Source organism: Rattus norvegicus, chromosome 7, assembly GCF_036323735.1.
Source record: "Rattus norvegicus strain BN/NHsdMcwi chromosome 7, GRCr8, whole genome shotgun sequence".
Lineage (NCBI taxonomy): Eukaryota > Metazoa > Chordata > Mammalia > Rodentia > Muridae > Rattus > Rattus norvegicus.
In genome coordinates, this window is record NC_086025.1 from 88,806,963 (window position 1) to 88,827,210 (window position 20,248).

Here is a 20,248-nt window from a genome sequence, read left to right on the forward strand (position 1 = left end):
GAGAGGGCCTGTCAGTCACAGGAGGAAATGGCAGCCTTTGCTGCACCTTGGCTGTCTCCTTAAACAGAGCTCTGTTATCCCCTGTGCTACAGAAGCTCCCACCATGAACCGCTTTCTGGTTGTGTGTGTCCTTCCACACAACCTCAGTCAGCTGGGTTTTCATTCTTAGTTGATCACAAGAATTATGTTAAGAAGAGTTTAGGAAATGGAGGTGGGGGAGAGTGATGACAGCTGTGGAAGTGTTGAACAACAGCTCCTGTCAAAGAAGGGAGTGAAAAAAGACAGATGCCTCACCTGCTCAAACAGCAGAGGACGTGCTAGCTGACTGAATCAGGAGAGAGTACTCGATCACACTTGTAGTTCGCCATTTAAGGAAAGAAGGCTTTGGATGTATTTACATGTGCTTCCTAAATATGATTAATGCTTTCATTTAGATTTAAGTATTTAGAGGGAAATGAATGTACCTGAAGAGGTCTTCCAGTTAGTCTTGTGTGTGAGGACCTAGGTTCAATCCCCAACACCACCCAGAGCAAACTTAGCGATGCATGCCTGTAATCCTAAGTGAGACCCCCTACTCTCAGAAACAACCCCCCCAAAGCCACAAAAGAATGGGTGACCTTACACACCAAAATAATACATGGAGATGAATAGTGGTCACCTGTGGGGGAAATGTCACCTTCGAAGATGATGGGAAATGAAGTATTACGGTATTGGGGCATTACTTATAATTGTTAAAATGTGTTCTTCCAAACGTAACTGAGTTAAGGCGTTATGAGAGAGCAACAGGATTTTGCTGTTATTACTATTGTTGTAAGCCTAGGACAAGGGCAGCCTGCAGCTGGGACACAGGCAAAGGTTCTTGAAAAACCATCTTGGCAACCAGAGTTGAGTGGAGACAGGCCTTGAGAGCAAGAGGGTGGAGCAGGCTTCGGGGATTGGAACGCAGTCAAGTAAGTAATGTGGAGGGAAATTGCTACAGAGAAAGGCAGCAGGGTGAGAGTTCAGGGGTCAGGTAAATGTTAGGGTGAGTGTAAAATTTATGACTTCTGTTCAGTGGTGTTTATTGCTACGTTGATGTGAACTGTGGAATTCCAAACACATGAGATGGGACTTGAATCATAGCCCAGCCATTAACATCATCCAGGAGAAAAATGCAAAAATGCTAAGTTACACACGAGCCTATCTCAGAAGGGTGTGTCGTGTCCTCAGTGGACATCCGATGGAGCTGTTTGGAGGTTCGAAGTGCAGCATTCCAGTTTCCCCTTTAACTGTGTGACAGTTCCTTCATCTCTTGTTGCTCAGGTCACATGGCCAGGTACACAGCCATCCTCAACCAAATCCCCAGCCAGTCCTCATCTATCCGGACCATCCAGGGCCCTCCTGGAGAGCCCGGAAGACCAGGTTCACCTGGAACCCCTGGAGAACAAGGACCCCCAGGTGCCCCAGGCTTCCCAGGAAATGCAGGAGTGCCAGGAACCCCAGGAGAACGAGGTAAGCAGGGTTACTTCCTCCCAGAGAAGGGGACAGTCAATCAGAGCGTGACCATGGTGTTTATACAGTGACAGACTCTGAAATAAAGAATAAAATTAATTTTACCCTTTTCACTAAATTTCTTACATGCCCCGAGACTGGGACAACGAAACAACATTCCTTTTATCAGAGTGTACCTACTGTGTGACACAGTAGGGCCAGAAGCCCTAACTCATTTCTCCGAGGCTTTTGTTTAATTGAGAATTGTCTATGTGAGTACACTGTTTCTGTCTTTCCTACACCTCCCTCTCCTCCTTTGTCCCTCCGTTTCACCCTCTCAGATTCACAAACTCGTCTGCAATTACTCTTCTACCTGTATACAGATACACAGATACCTGCAATTTACCAAGTCCAGTTACCTTGCCCGTGTGGACCTCTGTTTAAGGCTGACAACCTAGGATTGTGACGCCTGTCACGGAGCTCATGAGTGGAAAAAAGTGATTCTTCTTCCATGGCAGCCATTCACTTCCTGTAGCTCTTCATCTAGGGGTAGGGCCTTGTTAACTTTCCCCTCATCCATATCTGTATGTTGGCTGACGTGGTCTTGTGCAGGCGACCATATTGTTGACAGTTCGTGGGTGCAGCATCCCTGTCGGATCCAGAGAAGACTGTCTTGCAACGGTTGTCTCTCACTTCTTGGACTTTTTTTTGTGATAGTCTCTGAGCCTTACTTACAGGGCTGTAGTACCATATAAATGTGATAGCTTAAAAACAGAAATCACATGATCACTGAATTGGTAGGTGTGTTTCCACTTCTGCATTTTCATACATATTATTTATTTTTCTACCTTTCAAAAAATCCTTTTCCCCTTGGTTGTGCATCTTCTTAGTGCAAGGTTAATCCTCTCCTGTGCATGGACCTCATATTGATCACCCAAGACCGGAAATATAGCTACCCCTGAACATGTGATACCCTTACTTCCAGTTTTGTGTGCCTCTGACATTAGCTGACAACTAGATTACTGAGCATAAGAGCCAGCATGTCGTGACTGGCAGTGCACAACGCTTTGAACCTCATTTCCTCTATGCCTGTCACATCAATTATGATCTGGTTGTGATTATTATCATTCAGGGCACAAAATCAGAAAGAAGGGCTTAATGCCCTTGCAACATGCCAAAGATCTGGCCATCCAAGGGGATGTACTTGTGCCAGCAGGACACTCTTCAAGGGTGTTGAGGCTAGAGAAACTGTGACTCACAAAATATAGAGCCAGCACCCAAGCCACTCTCAGCAAATTACAAGTTGTCTTTGCTCTTAATGGAAATCTGTATTCTGCTCTTGCCAAACTGAGTCTTTCCTATACTCCAAGATGGACTGAGTGATTATATCAGAGGAAAATCACCCAGGAGTTCTCAAATGGTAGCTGGACACCACTGAGTATACGAATTTCCATGGCATTACTTGTGTGTGTGTGTGTGTGTGTGTGTGTGTGTGTGTGTGTGTGTGTGCGCGCGCGCCCGCGCCCGCAACTGAATTGAAATTGAAGTCTCAGCCATCTGTTCTCCTGACTCTACAGTTTTATATGAAAAGAAGCATATGTAGGTACTGAGGCCAAACAAGGCTCAAGTAAGCCAACAGCAGGACCAGTAATAAAAAACAGGAGTTTTTTATAAATTTTTGTATCAATTATAATTATAACTATGCTATATAATACCATCTTAAGAGAGCACTATTTCATAATGAGGAAAAATAAATATTGTTACTCATCAGTATAAAAACTGTGAAAGCAAGAGTGAAAGAAACATGGGTGACAGATAGTCTCCAGCATAGGATTCAAGTGAAGCTCTCTCTCCTGAGGCTGAAGGAAGGCTCGCAGCTTTCCTCAGCTGGCCAACTTTTCATTAGAAGCCCTACACTTGGTTTCTCTGCTGTAGTTTTTCAAGCGTCTAAAAAATATGGTGTACAGTAAAATATATAGAAATATATGTAAGTGAGTGGGGCATGCTGGCCCACAACTTTAATCCCAGCACTTTTAGGCAGAGGCAGGTGAATTGTTGAGCTTGAGGCCAGCCTGGTCTACAGAGAGAGTCCCCAGAACAAAACAAAGCAAAAGGGCACAGGGGCAGGGGCAGGAGCGGGGGCGGGGGCGGGGGCGGGGGCGGGGGCGGGGGCGGGGGGGAGATTTGGAATGGCAGCCATGCAAACATATGAAGCTGCAGACATGAAACAACATGCTTACTCTGGTTTCCTCTTTCTTCTTTCATTAAAAGGCCAGTGGGCATGTGGGTGTGTGGGTGTGTGGGTGTGTGGGTGTGTGTGGGGTGTGTGGGTGTGTGGGTGGTGTGTGGGTTTGTGGGTGTGTGGGTGTGTATGATTTAGTTTCATTTATGTTGATGTGATAAAATAGTTTTTCACAGAGTAATTTAGTCCTTTCACAGAGTAAGAACCCTGGAGAAAGGGTTCTTATTTTAGATCACACTCACAGGTGACAGTCCATCACAGCAAGGATGTCAAAGCAGTGGGAAGTTAAAACAGCTAGTCACTCCACATCCACAGTCAAGGGCAGGGAGAAATCAACACACACACACACACACACACACACACACACACACACACACACACACACGTACTCAACTATTTTCCTACACTCGTATATAGTCAAGAACTCAAATCAGGGCACAGATACAGCCCATTCTCAGATTGACTTCCCACATCAATTAAGGCAGTCAACACAATCTCCCTTAGAAATGTTCATAGACCAAGTTGCTCTAGACAGCCCTTCATTGAGACTCTCTTTCCAAGGTTGTGTCAGATTCACACACTAACCATCACAGGGGATCTTGGATTTTATCATCTCAGTTTTTAAAATACTACTTTGGAATAGTATCTTTGCTTAACTCCTTCCTTTGAGAGCCTGTCAAACATTCTTTGCATGTAGAGAATAGAAGAAAATGACAGACAGTGCCTTGGTCTCTAAGCAGTGAGGGCTGGCTCTCCACAGTTCTCCTTACTAACACTGGGACTTTTTTTGCTCATTCTGGCTATCTGTCTCTCTGTCTCCTCCTTGACCCTCTGTCTCATTTCACCTCTGACAGTCTGACTCTACTTATGAGGAACAATATCCTGTGGGCTCTCTTTTCAGTTAGATTGTAACATACAGAGGATCCTCAGAATGAAGATTCGGAGACAAGCTGATGTTCTCTTCACACACACCAATGCTTACTGGCTTCCACGGTTGCTGATACTCAGAACTGCAGGGCCCCCATTCTGCCCAGCAGTGTGCTTTTGTTGTATAGCCTGGTTTCCCATCTGCTTTCTGTTACCTTCTACAGCCAAAGAAAACTGTTTGTCTGTGGACCAACCTTTCTTTTCCTTGTTTAGTTCCTCTCATAACACCCTGCATTGCCCTTGGGTGTGGGCTCTTTTGATCAGGATCAACCTTCACCTTCTTCCCTTCTTCCTTTAAACGTCATAGTCATGTTTTGGCTTTTCTGAACTCTCTGGCCTCTCGGGTAACTAACTAGGGTGATCCAAAATAGATTTCCTGGATAATCAATTTATCTGTTCAATTTCTTACTCCAGTTGTTGAAATGTTCATACCCACACTGGTATCTTGAATTGAAAATAGAACATAACCAAGTCAACTGTGAGTTTCTTCATTTGCTTGAAATAAATTATTTACTTGGAATGAGATCTTTTTAATTTACTCAGAAAGAATCAATAAAACTTGTTAACTTCTTACTTCATTGACAATTCCTCTAATTCCTATGATTCTTCAAAAATAGTTGGATCAAAGGCACCATCGAACTCAGTATTTTCATTTTTTATTTTCTCTCAGTTAAAACTGAATTTCATACTTGCTGTGTTTTCTACAATAAATCAGCAAAGTTTTATTCAGTGCAGAGATTTTGTGGGGTTTTGTAGCTTCTCCATGTGAGAGGTAATACTATTATTTGTGGCTGGAACACATTCAGCATCAAACACTTCTGCCAATAGTTGTCATGGACCAAGCACACAGGACCTCATCCAAAAATTGGGAATGGTTCAGAGATGAAAGGAGGATGAAATACTACTGAGGTTATAGGCTGGGGAGATGACAGGTGCCTTGAAATGTGTAGAAAGTAAATGGTTTCAGGATCTAGAGAAAGATGCAGTTGTGGACTTTGATATGAAAGAATGTTGGTAAATATGGAACACATGCCCTGTGCTATTGGTCAGCACATTTTTTATTAAATATAAAAATTTTATGAGATCAGGATTAACTCCATTATTTTTGTGATGCTGAAGGTCAAATCCAGGACCTTCCATCTGCTAGAAAGATGTTTAACTGAGTACATTGCAACCCTCGATTAATGTGCATGAATGCATGGTGTGTGTGTGTGTGTGCTCGCCCACACGTGCATTCTAGCCCTATATTAGACCATCCATTCGTGTGTGTGTGTGTGTGTGTGCATTCTAGCCCTATATTAGACCATCCATTCGTGTGTGTGTGTGTGTGTGTGTGTGTGTGTGTGCGCACGCGCGCACACATGCGTGCGCGTATGTGTACATGCACGTGTTTGGGGTGCACACATGTATGCAGGTATGAGTGAAGGCCAGAAAACTGCTGTTGTTACTCAAGTATTATCCAATACCCCTTTTATGAGACACATCACTGGCTTTGCTAAGTAGGTTAAGGTGGTTGATCAGTGAACTCCAGGGATCTCTTGTTTTTGCCTTTCTGGTACTGTGATTACAAGTGCACACCACCACTTATTCTTCCTCCTCCTTCTCCTCTTCCTCCTCCTCTTCCCTCTTCCTTTTGTTTTTTTTCCTTCTTCTATGAGTTCTGAGAATCCAACTCAGATATTTGTGTTTGCAAAGGAAACTCTACTGACTCAGCCTGCTGACTCTATCACTCTAGCCTGCTTTGTTTTGAGACATGGACTCATGCTGTTGCTGCTGCTGGCTTTGAACTTGCTATGTAGCTGGGGCTGATTGTGAACTCCCGATCCACTGAAGTGCTGAGATTACAGATGTGCATCACTCCACCCAACAAAGCTCTATTTTAGGTGATGAAAGTGCAACAAATATGTAATATTAAGTGTTCAAAGTCATTGAGCAGAACAACAAGTGGACCAGGACCTGGATCTATATTTCACTGAAAGGGTTTTCTTTTCCCCTAGACATGCATATGCCACACTGTACTTCCACATAAACATCAGTGGTTGATCAGGAAATGCCCCCAAGCAAACACAAGTGAAAGGACATGACCTTGCTCAGATGCCACCAGTAAATGTGGGTTCATCCAAGAAACCAAGAAATGGCATGAAGGCAGGGATTGCTGCCACATACTAAAATAACCTATGTCTGTAACAAAGGTGATAAACTGTTCAAAAATAGATCCAGATCTGATGCTGGAAGGTTTCTTGTGTCCAGTATTCTTGTGGTTTAAAAGTTAGCTGTGAAAGCTTCAGGTAAATTTGACAGACGGTGCTGGTTATCAATGTCAGCATCACAGTAACGCTCAGCCAAGATTGTCACAATGGAAAGGATCATTGGGAAAACTCTTAATGTCCATGTATCCTGCTTTGGTTCTGGAAAGTCCCTTCATGGGACTTATCAGCTTGAGTAGAGAGAGTGTGTGAGTGAGTTATGATTTGCTGCTTGGCAGGTGCATGTAAGTCTTCCTGTGATCATTTTTATTACCATTGATATTCAGTAGTGTGGCACGTGTTATTTATTTCCATTGCTATGAAGAATCAACCGAAATACATTTTGCTTTCTCTCCCCACTTTGCGTTTCTTGAGAGGTGAATATAGATAGGCTTCCCTCTTCTCATGTAATGAGATAAAGTGTAATTTGGACTCCCTTTAGAACAAGTCCTCTCTCTGCAAGTCTGATGGTATTGTCCTAATGTACTGTCTCTTTAAGATGTTCAGCGATGGATTTTCTTTCTCTTTTCTTTGTATTTTAATTTTTCTTTCTCCAAGGGACTAGTGTTCAGTTGTAAGCTTTGAGCCCACAGTGACGTCTAAAGTGGAAAATATAATGTCAAACAGTCTTGTAAGCAAGCAGAGGCTGAGCTTGGCTGGGAAACCAGTTCCCAAAAGCTTCCTCACAGGGCATCTGGTGCCCAGGATGGCCAAGGGGCTCATTTTCTCAACGTGGGACTCTCCCTGGCAGGGGCTCATAGCATAGTCATCACTTTCTGCAGAGCTGGTGGGGAACAATAGAGTTCACAATGTCTTTCTGGATTTAATCTCAGAAATTCAAGTTTTTAGTTCTCCCATCCTCTGTCTGTCAGAACCAGTGGTGGGAGTCAGAAAGCACAGTTCATATTGAAATACAGGGGAGTAAGTTCAGTAAGTTAAGTCCATTTTGGAGGGAGACAAAATCATGAGTCATTATTTAATTCAGCACCTTCCTAGATTAAAGCCAGGCATAAGAAAGGGCACTCTAGTGGGCCAACTTTCACCCTTCATTTGTGTGTTTTTCTCTCTTACAGCCTTTAATATCATTTAATTATAGATGTAGTTTTTTAGAATACACAGAGGTTTAAGCATCTCAAGGAAGTATAAGACAGGATCGATAGAAAAATATTTTTATAGGCATCACCATCTTTTGCAACACTGTTTCTGAGATGCATTGTAATCAAGACAAAACCATTCTCTAAACACATGAAGGTTTAAAAAAAAAGGCCATTGTCAAATTGAAATCAGATTAAATTATACCTTTGCAACCATAACAAAAGCTGTAAAGCAGTATAAAGGACTCTTTTTCTCCATGAAAGCCAATATAATTTTTTTACTTAAAAAATTAAAAATCTTTCCATCTAGACAGCAGTTCCAAACATATTTTAATAAATCAACCGACTGATTCGTCCCCATGAGTGTGTGACATGCACCATTAGCACCCAGGTGGAACAGACTGTCATGCCTTGGGTTTTTAATGATTTCACTTTTGCTAATTCTATCTCGCCAAGGAGACTCTGTCCTCGTCAAAGAATGTATGTTTTATTTCCCTGGGCTGCCTGAGATTCAATAGTTCTTTCATAAATCTTAGATGATGCATGGCGCTGATTGCTTGTTGGCTAGCTTTGGGGCTGCTATTTCTCAATCCTTCTAGCAGCATGATCAAATTGGAAGCCTATGCTGTTGTCTTTACAGTGTGTTTGAGTGGGAGACAGCACATTAATGAACCATTGCTATAGGTGAGTGATGCTAGCATCACGTCTCAAGTCCACATCGTTTCTAAGGAGATTTCATTACACCAGGTAGGGGCAGTCGGGTCTCCAACAGGAGAAAGGGAAGGAAAGAAGGAGGAACAGCGGCAGAGAGGAAGGAATTCCTTTTTATTAAACCATACCTTTCCTTTTTCTAGATTTTCCAGGGCTTGAACATAAGAAATCAGGGCACAGGAAACATAACAAATCCTACTTCATATGACAAAGCTGAAGTTGTTTAGCTCTGACAAACTATTTTTTGTAGTTTTTTGGATGTGGCATCTCAAAAAGTAAATATCTTAATGATGAAATGAATGTACTCCAAATGCACATTTCAAAGGTGGGCTAAAGCATATATAGAAAAGACACATGCATTGGCCTTTCCAACTTCCTTTTTTAAAAAAGATTTAATATTGGCATTCGATTACTAGGTAAATATGGCAAAATAGCTTGACTTTTCTGAAGTTCTTTGAAAAATTGGGAAAACAAAATGAGCCTCCTTATACACAAAATGTGTTTGTTTATTCAAAAAGAAGTCCTGTTGATTTTTTAACACATTTTTATTTAAAAATTTTGTAGACTTTCCCCAGTTCCCTGATACAATTCTTTTCAATCCCAAGGGTAGATTTGTTCAAAACTTGGCTCAATTTTCCTGTTAACTACAAATAACATGAGTTCTTGATAATTTGTGCTGTAGATGATGTCATAGTATTTAAGGAGGATGTTGATGTTTTGGAGTGGAAAGTGACAGAGTAGCCTTTTCTCTTAGACACCGGCAGGGTCACAGTGTGAGTGCAAAAACTCAGAGCAAAAACTGGGACTTCTGGTCCCTTGTTCCTTTGCTCCATCCATGTACCTGTAGCTGTGACCAGGTAACCTACAGCTCTTCAGTAGAAAGATGAGTGTTAGTGACTGAGGACCATTTCTTTTTCCATTTCTCCTCCTTTTGCTGCAACTCCCCTCACACCATTCTTTTATTTCTGTCCCTGCATTTGCTCTTGTTAATTTATAGGTTCCACCTCTGTGTAGCTTTTAAGATCTTCTAATATTCATCTTACCTTTGAAATTAATCTTCTCTGTGTTAAATTCACTTTCCCAGCAAGGTCTAGAGTGGTTTGTATTTTCCTGGCAGGGTCCTGAGTTATAAATAGCCAGCTTCTAACATGAAAAAAAGGCAAGAGGGAGAACTCTTTAGGAAGGCTTATTAATATCTAAAAAAACGCCATAGTTTCTATCCTTGGTCAGTCTCACACAAAGTATAGAGCCCTGTATGATCTTAACTCACCCTCTGAACCACGCACATAGAAATAGGAGAGCTGGGCAAGATGCATTGAACACTCAGCAAAATGTACGGAATCGGTCCATCTGCCTTCTTATGAGTGGTACCAAGGACCATGTACCTTTCAGACACTGGGACTCACACCACAAGAAGAACAGACTACACTTGGATCTCATTGCCAGCATCTCCCTAGCAACAGACAAACAGAACACAGCTGAAGCCTTGCTTCACAGTCTCTGGCTTCTTGGTGTAATGACATTGAACTCATTCCCTAGACCTTGCATATCTGCCCAGGCAGAAATCCCAGGAGTTTCTCCAAATGCCTCAGCTCAGGAAGAAGTGAATCTGCTCCTTAGAGTCGCATGTGGTTCCTGCCTGGAGTGCTTAGGGGTGGCCAAGGGCACAGAATGGAATAAAATATTCCAAGTTGAAGGCCAATGGGCCAAACAAAATAGGAAACAGACAACAAAGGGCCCGACACAGGATATAGTTATCGGAAGTAAGATGAATCCTTTTCCATTCAACCCAAGTCTTAACTCGGAGCAGAAGGCAAGTGAGTAAGAGGACTCTTGGTGGTAAACTTGCAGCTGATTGCTGAGTTGAAGGTAGAGGGGACCATGTAGACTGTTTGGCAGGAAGCTGGGAAAGCAAGACCCTAACAAGAACAAACAGGCCGCAGGACAGGGGTAGAGGTGGCAATGCACTGGCTTGCATAGAAGTGCACATCCCAGTCTACTCCAGTCGAAACTTTGATTCTGTTATCCTACTTAAGCCAGGTAACTTGGCCTCAGTTTTACAACTCTCTTTCAGGGCTAGTAGTAGAATCAGCCCTGTTAGTTCTTATGAAGGCTAAAAATGAGCTTGCATATGTAAACCACCTGGCATTTATACCTTGTGAAATACTGTATAAGAATACCTGATACACTATCAGCCACATTTTTCTACTTATGAATGCCTACAGTGGAATTGACATTCACCCAGTAGTTTAACAATCTTTTAAATATTTTATGATATATATGCATTGTCAACATGTACAACCAACCAATTTAAGCTCATCAAGTAAATGAGACTCAGATTATAGTTATTTTTATTTGGCTTTGACAATTACTGGGGGGTAATGCCTAATCTACTTTTCTAACTGCTGTCATGGCTAACTCCTCAGTGGTGTACCCCAGACACTTGCTGTTTCTCCCAGCCACCTGCTCATGGTCCATCGCTCCTCAAGGTGGCATCATCCTCTTTCCTCATTTTTCTTCCTTTTCCTCCTAGTCTCTCCTCACCCCCCCCCCACCGTCCCATACAGGTAACTCACAGCCCACCTGTTTCTAATCCCTCCAGTAATTGGCCGTAGTCAATTTTATTTAACAGATAGTTTAAAATCAAGGAACACAGTTTGCACAACAAAAGCTTGTACTCATGAGAATTCACTTGTAGTTATAGAACTTCCAGTACGGAATTTAGCGTTGCAATATATAGCAACAGACCAAACATCAACAATTAGTTACACAGAATAATTTTATTTTTTGAGGCAATGTCTCTCATATAGTCCAGGCTGCCTCAAGCTCACTATGTCACTGAGGCTGACCCTCTTAACTATAACCCCAGGATTATAGGCACATAGGGAATTAAAATGTTAAACAGTTTTAAGCTGGGAGATTAGAGTTGAAGTGTCAGCTTCAACTTGACCATTCATTCCTCAGACATCATGCCTGCTAGTCACATTCATCTGAGTGTTGATTTAGGCACACCTCATTTAGTTGCTGTCCATAAGTTCCGGGGTACCTATGCACTGTGAGATTCTCATTTGGTCTTATACAAAAGATAAATAAGGTTTGGGGACAGCAGTCAAAAGGCTGTGTGTGGTTAAGATGGACATGAGAGGAAGCAATTAGATGGGGTCAGAGGTCATATAGGCTATGGGAAAGCAATGAGAGTAGAAAATATATCCATTCGTCCATTAGTTTACTCAACAACCCTTTTTGATTTTTGTGTCATGTGGTAAGAGTCCTGGAATGTAGTCGCAATAAGATAAATAACCCTTGATCTCTTGGACCCATTGTGGCTCTGCTCATTACAATTAGGACAAAGAATTGAGTTGAGACTTCGAGAATGAGGAATTGCTAGGTGTGTTGATGCAGAACTTTAATTTCAGCACTTGGGAGGTAGGGACATGTGAATCTTTGTGAGTTTGAGGCCAGCCCGATCCTCATAAGTGAGCTCCAGGCCAGCCAGAACTATATAGTGACATCCTGTTTCAAAAAAAAAAAAAGGCAAAAAGAATGAAGAATAGCTGTGGAAGCGGATGAGAGGGAGGGGCATTTCCTGCACTAAGGAAAGCCAGTCTCTTCCTAGAAGGGATACTGGCATGGAGCTTGTGTGACCTCATCTCATCGCCAAGTGGCCTCACCTTCAGGCTTTAAAAAAAAAACCCAAAAACCTTTGTTATGGACTGTGATGTTGTGCTCTGTAAAGAATATCTTTGTGCCCAGACAAGGGACTCAACTACGTCATGAGCAGCTGCAGACTCACGTTTTAGGACACTTGGTTCTCTTGCCCTTTATCCAGATCTATGAGACTTACAAAAGCATCTCTCCCCATTTAACTCTGGGTCTGTGTATAACTTGCCCTTTAATTTCAGTCCTCATTAATTTATTTATGGAGAGAGGGAGACAGACTGAGAGAGAGAGAGAGAGAGAGAGAGAGAGAGAGAGAGAGAGAGAGAGAGAGAAACATACAGTCTAGCTCAGGTGTGGTGGGCATGAATACTCTTCATTATGGGGGTCATATGTACACAGACAAGTATTAACACATCAGCCTAAACTTAGAAGAGTATGGAATCAACAATAACTTCAAGGACAATAAAACCCAAAATTCCCTACCGATATAGATTTTTATCTTTACACTTTTCATTTTTTTGAGACATTTCAATGGAGTGGATATTTTTGTGAGGGTCTCTATCCGTTGCCATTACTTCTATTTTAGATAGCACCAAAGTATACTTACTTTTCCCTATAGATTTCCAAAATCAAAACATCCAGATTTACTACTTTGCACCCCCTTTGCCTTTTTCTTTCTGATGAATACGTCAGGAAACTGGGTTGCTGTTGCTCGGGGTACTTTCCTGGAGGTCCCTTCAAGCTCATGGCTTTTGCTGAGAGCAAGTCAAGATGCTCCTGCAGCATAAGTAATAAGGGGTCTGAGTCACTGGGTAGATGGGAATGAGGAGCTTAGTGTTAATCATCTGTCTTGTCTTACGTTTAATTCCGTCACAATCAGGGCCTCCGGTAAGGGTAGTCATGTGACACTGACAGAAGAAGAGGGACTGTCTCTAAATACGGAGATTCATTTTAGGCTCCAAGCATTGACAAGTGGGGCCCTCCACCAGCTAAGATGAACTAACTCCAGATAGCTTCTAAACGCATATGCAGTAGACGGTCTACAGGGGTTTGGATCTGCAGTGTCTCCAGAGCTCATGGTTTCAGTGTTTTTCTGCCACTTGCTATTTGTAAAGTAGACTTTAGGTGGTCACTTTGTTGCGTGGTTCACCACAGTGTGAGCAGGGTCTGCCGCATGCTGCTCCCACCGTGAATTCTGCCATGCCTTTCCAGTGTGAAGGACCAAAGTTCCTGAATGCCTGAGCCCTGAAAAATCTTTGTCTCCTCTAACAGGCTTCTTCTGCTTGGTACTTTGGTGTCTGTAACACAGAAGTAACACACTCGAATAGAGTGGTTTTCTGTCTGGCAGCTTGGTTGGCAACTGAACATGAAGCAAAGCCTATTAGAGTTAGCTTCATGACTTTAAGAGTCAAGGAGACAATGGAGTCACCTTCCAGAAATCTTTACCTCCCTGTGAGCTTCTCAAAGGGAGATCACAATCAGATGTCTGCATATTGGCATGGGTTGGACGGTGGTCAGTGAGGGCAATGATAGAGATGCTGTCTGTTATAGGGATCACTTAGCACCACCAAGGCTGTGTGCGGTAGGAATGGGTGCTGTGAATGCTACAGTAGTTGGCTCATTAGATGATTGCTACCCAGAAAGGAGAGCTCTTTATGTCAGAGACACTATGGTATTTAGACCCCAGGAGATGATTACTAGGATTACAGAATATAGCCAACCTGCGTAGCCATGCATTATACTGCATTATTTAAAAACTGTTCATCCCTAGCTGCTTCCCTCCTTAGCCATTATTTCCAGGACAAATACTACACCAAACACTTTCCATTTTGTAACTTAGAAGCTAAGGTGTCAAAACATTATTTCCAGCTGCCAGTATTCTTGATTATTATTTCAAATTTGCCTATGGTGAATACGCATTACATTTATGCTAAGAAGACGTTATTATAGTTTGAACTTGTAAATTCTTTATAGTACTACTACCTATCACATTTGCTATTCTAATTTACTGACATTTCCCTCCAGGCTCTGTCAATTAGACCTTAAGTGTTGTTAAAGGGAGATGCTGTTTTGCACTCCAATCTTTCTGAGCATTGTTGTATCTGAACACTGTGTAGCAGAGACACTGTTATGGAAGCTATGGACCTGCTTCTAATATAATACTAATGTGTCTTGGATTGAGGCCTGTCCATCTAAAGGCGCTGTCACCCGTCCAGTGCTCTTGCTGTAGAATATGATTGGATATGGATGTGTCAGAGTATATTGACTGTGATGATTTTTTACCTGTAGAATTGTGTGGATACTGAAAATTGAGGCAGGTGTGGTAGTGTACACTTTTAACCCCAGCACTCAGGAGGTAGAGGCAAGCAGATCTCTGTGTGTTCATGGCCAGCCTCATCTACAGAGTGAGTTCAAGGCCAGTCATATGAGAACCTGTCTCAGAAAAGTACTGTAAATTATTTGGAATAAGAGGTCTGCTCCGTGGAAAAGAAACTCAAATAGGCTTAGACGTTTATGGGACCGAATCAGCCAAATCAAACACGGGATTTCTTGAAGCTTCCAACTACTTAATGGAAAGTCATGTACTTCAGAACTTTGTTGTTTAATTATAATTCATGCCTCTTGTGAATGTAATTATGGGGTGGACCCAAAGGAAAATGTTAGTCATGTCCACTTGTGACTCTTATTGTGCTACTTGTGGACTGCCAACTGCATACACTGAGTGTCTGCTGTGTGCAATGGCAGGCCTGGTCCTGGCAGACTGAAGTAGGAAGGAGGAAAGGATGAAAAAGTATGGCTGCAATGCCGATCCTCTGGAATGTGATTTTGTAAAAGCTCACTGTGTCAGAATCTAACCTGAAATCTTATGATACCTGTAACCTTAAACTGTCTCCATTGTCCTCACCAGAAAAGTACCCTTGTAACATATAAAACTGGGAATTCTAAGATTTAAATCTGAAGACAACCCCTCTCCCCCTTTTTTTGAAATAGGTCTAACTGGTGTCAAAGGAGATAAAGGAAACCCAGGCATTGGAACTCAAGGCCCAAGAGGTCCACCTGGGCCAGCAGGTAAATCTTTCCACCTAACAAATTATAAGGCATAAATCTTTATGATCACTTCATAGGTCAGAGAATAGTCATATTACATCCTCGGGTCAACTGGAATAACTATATTTTTCATGTGTTTTATTGCAAGGCCAGTGCACTGGTTACAGGTCACCCGTTATGTCAGCCTCAAAGGTTACAACACATTTGGGTTTGTTTTGCTTGAATGCATTAAATGAGGTTATAGTAACAGGTAAATTCCAAGTGCTTGGTGGCCCAAGGAAGTGTTACTTCCTACTTGCATATGTGCATGTGTTTAAGGTGAACACTCTCCCATGTTTAACCAGATGACGTTGCTCATGAGTTGTGGACCCTCCAAGAAAAAGATGTGGAAGGCCCACTAATCTCATCTCCTAAATATGGTGATGTCTTCTATCCAGTCATACTCCTCTGGCTGGAACTAGCCACACAGCCTCATCTGAACTGGAAAGGAGGCATGAAATCGAGAGAAGCATAGGGGAATTGAAGAACATTGGTAGTTCCTGCTGTGGTTGTCTTGCCAAATGAGCTTTGTGGAAGTTTTGAGTCTTGGTTACAATATCATGTTTTTCAAATTATCTCCAGATGAGCCGAGTTGTCACCGGAAACATGAGCTTGTGTCCTGTTGTATTCACAGTACTCCTCTTAGCCTTATTGAGACAAATGCTTATAGACTGTTTTTCCCCAGGCCAACAGTGGTTTTGGAATACAGCTCTAAGCTGTAGCTCCAAAGCTATAGGTCCATCTTGATGTAAATACTTCTCCTAGAGGTTGTGTGAAGAACTGCTATCACGTGGTGCATAGTTAGGGTGGTTTGCGAGAACTGACCGACTGAAACTAAATGTACATGTAGACTCCACATTCCTCAAACAGCAAGTGCTACTTGTGTCTATATTTCATTTCAATGCTCATTAGTGGAATTTAACTTTCTATGGTTGGAATATTTCATACACACACATAATTTGTCTCGATCAAATTCATCTCCACATTCCCTCTGAGATTTCTGCTCATCTGCCCCCACCAAACCACTTTTTCCTTCTAACTTCGCATGCTCATTTTTTAAAAAAGCTACCAGGTCTACTTAGTGCTCCCTATATGTGCTCAGAGGCAGTAGTCTTTCGAGAGCCGCTTTCCTGATAAAACAAAGAAGCAAACTGATGTCTCCTCTCACCACAGCCATCAGTTGCCAATAAGTCCTCAGTGAGGAGCGAGGCTCAGGAGCCCCTTACTTTCTCTGTGTACTTGAGTGACTTTATTTCTAGTTGAAGAATGCCTTTTAATCTAAGAACAGCCAGGCCTAAAATTCAATAGGCATGCAAAAAAACCAAACCAAACCAAACCACTAACCCAACACATTTCTTGAATTCAAAAACATTTTTAATCACCCCTTATTTCCACTCATAGTTCTTAATTGATGTAAGATGGCCTAGGGAAATAGAGACCAATGCACTGGGTCCAATTTTAAACTACTTCTCATTTGTCTCTTCCCGGATTACGTTTTTAGACCTTGACTAATTTAATTAGTTGAAATCATAAGCCGGTACTAATTTACACGACAATTTTAGCCTTATGAGGTTGTGATCTGAATGTATTTGTGTGTGTGCACATGTGTGCTGGCCCTTATATTGGGTTCTGTTAGAAAACAAGAGCTCCACTGAGAAAATGAGGGTTTTGAGAAGGGCCTCCTCCTTGTCCCTTAATGCTCAAGAGGACACAAAGAATTCTCCTAATTTTGCTCCTAATTCTGGAGCTGATTACAAGCATTGTCTCTGAGGAGAGCACATGACTCTGGTACAAGCCCAGGGCCTCTCAGGAAAAGAACACAGCAAATAGAACAGCTGAATCCCCTCATTGTGGAGACACACAAGGTTGCTTCTTCTAAAGTTAATGTACCTCACAGTGATCTCCAAACTCACTCCATTGTTGTAAATAACAAACTCTTTGCCTTTGGTTGCTTCACAGGACCTTCAGGGGAAAGTCGTCCTGGCAGTCCTGGGCCACCTGGCTCTCCTGGACCAAGGGGTCCCCCGGGCCACCTGGGAGTACCTGGGCCACAGGGTCCTTCTGGCCAGCCTGGATATTGTGACCCCTCCTCGTGTTCTGCTTACGGCGTTGGAGGTAAGTGTCAGAGTTTTGAGGGCTTTGCACAGTTATACAATGGTTACTACTAACCTGTGTGTGGTGGGGGGTTGAAAATTAAACAGTTAGGGAGGGCAGCAGAGCCTGAACCCCCCACTCCTTTTCATCATCTTCTGTAGAATGTAAATTACTGCACAATCTATTCGCATCCCTTAGGAGAGACTTAACACTGCAGCCATGTTTTATTTGCTTCCAAATGTTGATTCCTGGGCTGGGGAAATAGCATAGTGGTAGAACATTGTCAAGTGGCGACCCACAGAGACTTGGCCTCCTACTGGGCCACTTGTCACCTACGGTTTAACATTTAAATATTGTCCGGACTGTTCCTGTTTTGGTGGGGCCATGACATCCTGTGAGGTTTCATTCTCAGTTTTAGATCTCCCCCATAGTAAGCAACACCCCTCCCCCAGATTCCTTCAGGTGACATCTGCCCACCACGTGACAAGAAAGGTCTTAAGATAAAAGTTGTCACACTGTTTTTACCTCATCACTAAGTGATAGGCTGAGATTTTGAGAGATGAAGCTTCCCACACATGGAGGCAGTCTGCCTGCTCACCCTGGGGACTTTCTGAATCATCCAGAGAGAGGTTCAGAGACAGCTATAGGTCTGTCAGGAGATTAATCGGAAATGTGCCTCTTTCCTTTTTAAGAGAATTTTAACCGTCGTTGCCAGAGAAAATGGTCAAAGTTTTGTTGATGTATTTTTTTTTCTGTTCATCCTTTCCCTCCCTGTCCTCTCAAATCTGTCCCCTGTCCCTTAAGATGTCATCCCGTACAATGATTACCAGCACTGAAGTGCCAGTCCTGCTGTTGGTTGCATTGGCCTGGGCATTTGGCTATGGATACAGAACTGGTTCACCACCACTACTAAGCTCCTGCCTCTGATCACGGTCACCTCTTTCCTGCCTCACCTGCTTTGCTGTCTCAGACTTTCAAGTCCCCTGCCTACCCCGCTCCAGACATGCTGGAGTGATAAAATCACAGTGTAACAAAGTAACATGAGACAGCTGTAGTAGAGCTGACTTCCCGGCCAGTCAGAATGGAGGTCTGTGATTGCGCACCAAGACTTTATCCCAAACGCCTCTGGACGGAGTCTCTGTAATGGTTAACTAACTGTACGAGTCTCTTTCCTATCCCACTCATTATGATGAGCATTTTCCTCCTGGCTCTTTTGCTCCGCCTCCCTCCCTTTTCCACTCTCTCCTGGTGATGGACTTGTAAAGAGATTGTTTTTTTAATTTTCTATTTTCTTCTACGATTCTACTGCATTTCAGGGTTTCTTTTGTAATAAATACATCTGGTATTTAAGCGATTGTCATGGTTCCAGTTTTCTAACTCCGTTGTCTAGATTGTCCCTTCTCTTCCTCCTCTTACTAACTATGAAGCCTCATGGGGAAGCCGCATGGTGGGCTGGACAGTGAGTGCTTTCTCCTCACACACCCATGGTTTATTGACCAAATTTGTGTCCCTAAGGACTCAGATAGGGGAGATTATCCACTTATGGTTCCTGGGTCCCATCAAGCCCCCACCCCCACTTTTCCTCTTTAGTGTCCCATCCAGATCAACCCGAGTTCACACCGGTCCAGGACGAGCAGGAGGCCTTGGATCTGTGGAGCGCAGGCATCTGATGACCTCAGGAGACATTGGAAGAGCAGGGGCAAGCCCTCTTCTGGAGCTTCACCTAGCAAATGTTGTCACGTGGTTTGTACTCTACTTTGCAGAGGGAGGCAGGGCTGATGTTATGGGGTCTATTTCCTCTGTGGCTAAGTCAATATTACTGTTTCAAGAAATTGTGTTTTTAAACCACCTTTTTCTGTGACACTGTTTTGACCGCACACCAGATAATTTGGTCTCCTTCCAAAGAAGGATACACTGAACCCTGGAGCTTCTCTGTTACATCATTTCAAGTTGTAAGATAAGTGAGAGAAGTGTGGTTATATCAGAGAGAATTGGGGGCCCAAACAACAGAAGAGTGAATTCAGAGACTCCCTGTTTATGCCACTGACCCCATACCCGTGGCTACGAGCTTTCTGGTAATTAAGTAACACCGTCACTGAGGAAACTACCTCCTTCGTGTCTAACCCGATCTTTCCAATTCATAGATTACTCAGTAACTGGTTTCACGGGTATTCGGAATAAGAGCTAGAGTGTAGCCTTTCTAGATTTGGCAATTAAAAAAAAAACTATAGAATCTGTTTTCCGGCAGTTTTGATTCGTATAAAATAATGACTTCCTACCAATTTCAATGCAGAAGAGACCCATTTTTTGACAAATCATTTGTCCAGAAGTGTGTTTCAGGGCTTGCCTCTCCTTGACTACAGGGATTGCTTTGTAAATGCAGATATGTTTTTTGAAGACTCGTTTTTATTCTTTTTTTATAAGCAAATAAAAACTTAAAACACCATGTGTGGATTCTTTTTCCTGTACTTCTGAACGCCACCTTCAGCCTTTGTGGTCTTAGTTGCCTGTCTACCTGAAAAGGAGCAGCTGTGTTCCTACAGCTAAGCATTCTACCTCTTACTCCTTCATCCCTCTATCCTCAGTGGGGTAGAAAGATGACCAGAACTAATGGACGTCACACAAAGACCCTAGCATCATTTTAGTATCATTTATCACATTTAATATCATCTACCAAGTTTACTCAATAAGACAGTGGTGAGCCGAAGAGCGCCTGT

The 20,248-nt window shown here is 42.7% G+C and overlaps 1 protein-coding gene across 3 annotated transcripts in view; it reads left to right on the forward strand.

The window, feature by feature from the left end:
- The window catches only part of Col14a1 (collagen type XIV alpha 1 chain), a 215,113-nt gene extending 195,136 nt beyond the window's left edge, over positions 1 to 19,977 (forward strand). Inside the window, exons 45-48 of one of the 3 annotated variants that reach the window (XM_039079204.1) lie at positions 1,303 to 1,491; positions 15,342 to 15,419; positions 17,397 to 17,552; positions 19,122 to 19,977. In XM_039079204.1, coding sequence (XP_038935132.1) covers positions 1,303 to 1,491; positions 15,342 to 15,419; positions 17,397 to 17,552; positions 19,122 to 19,201 — 503 coding nt within the window. In that variant the 3' untranslated portion in view covers positions 19,202 to 19,977. Of the gene's footprint in view, positions 1 to 1,302; positions 1,492 to 15,341; positions 15,420 to 17,396; positions 17,553 to 18,335; positions 18,887 to 19,121 lie in introns of those variants that run through there. The other 2 variants (XM_039079205.1, NM_001130548.2) reach the window with 2 other exon arrangements.
- The last annotated feature ends 271 nt before the right edge of the window (positions 19,978 to 20,248 follow it).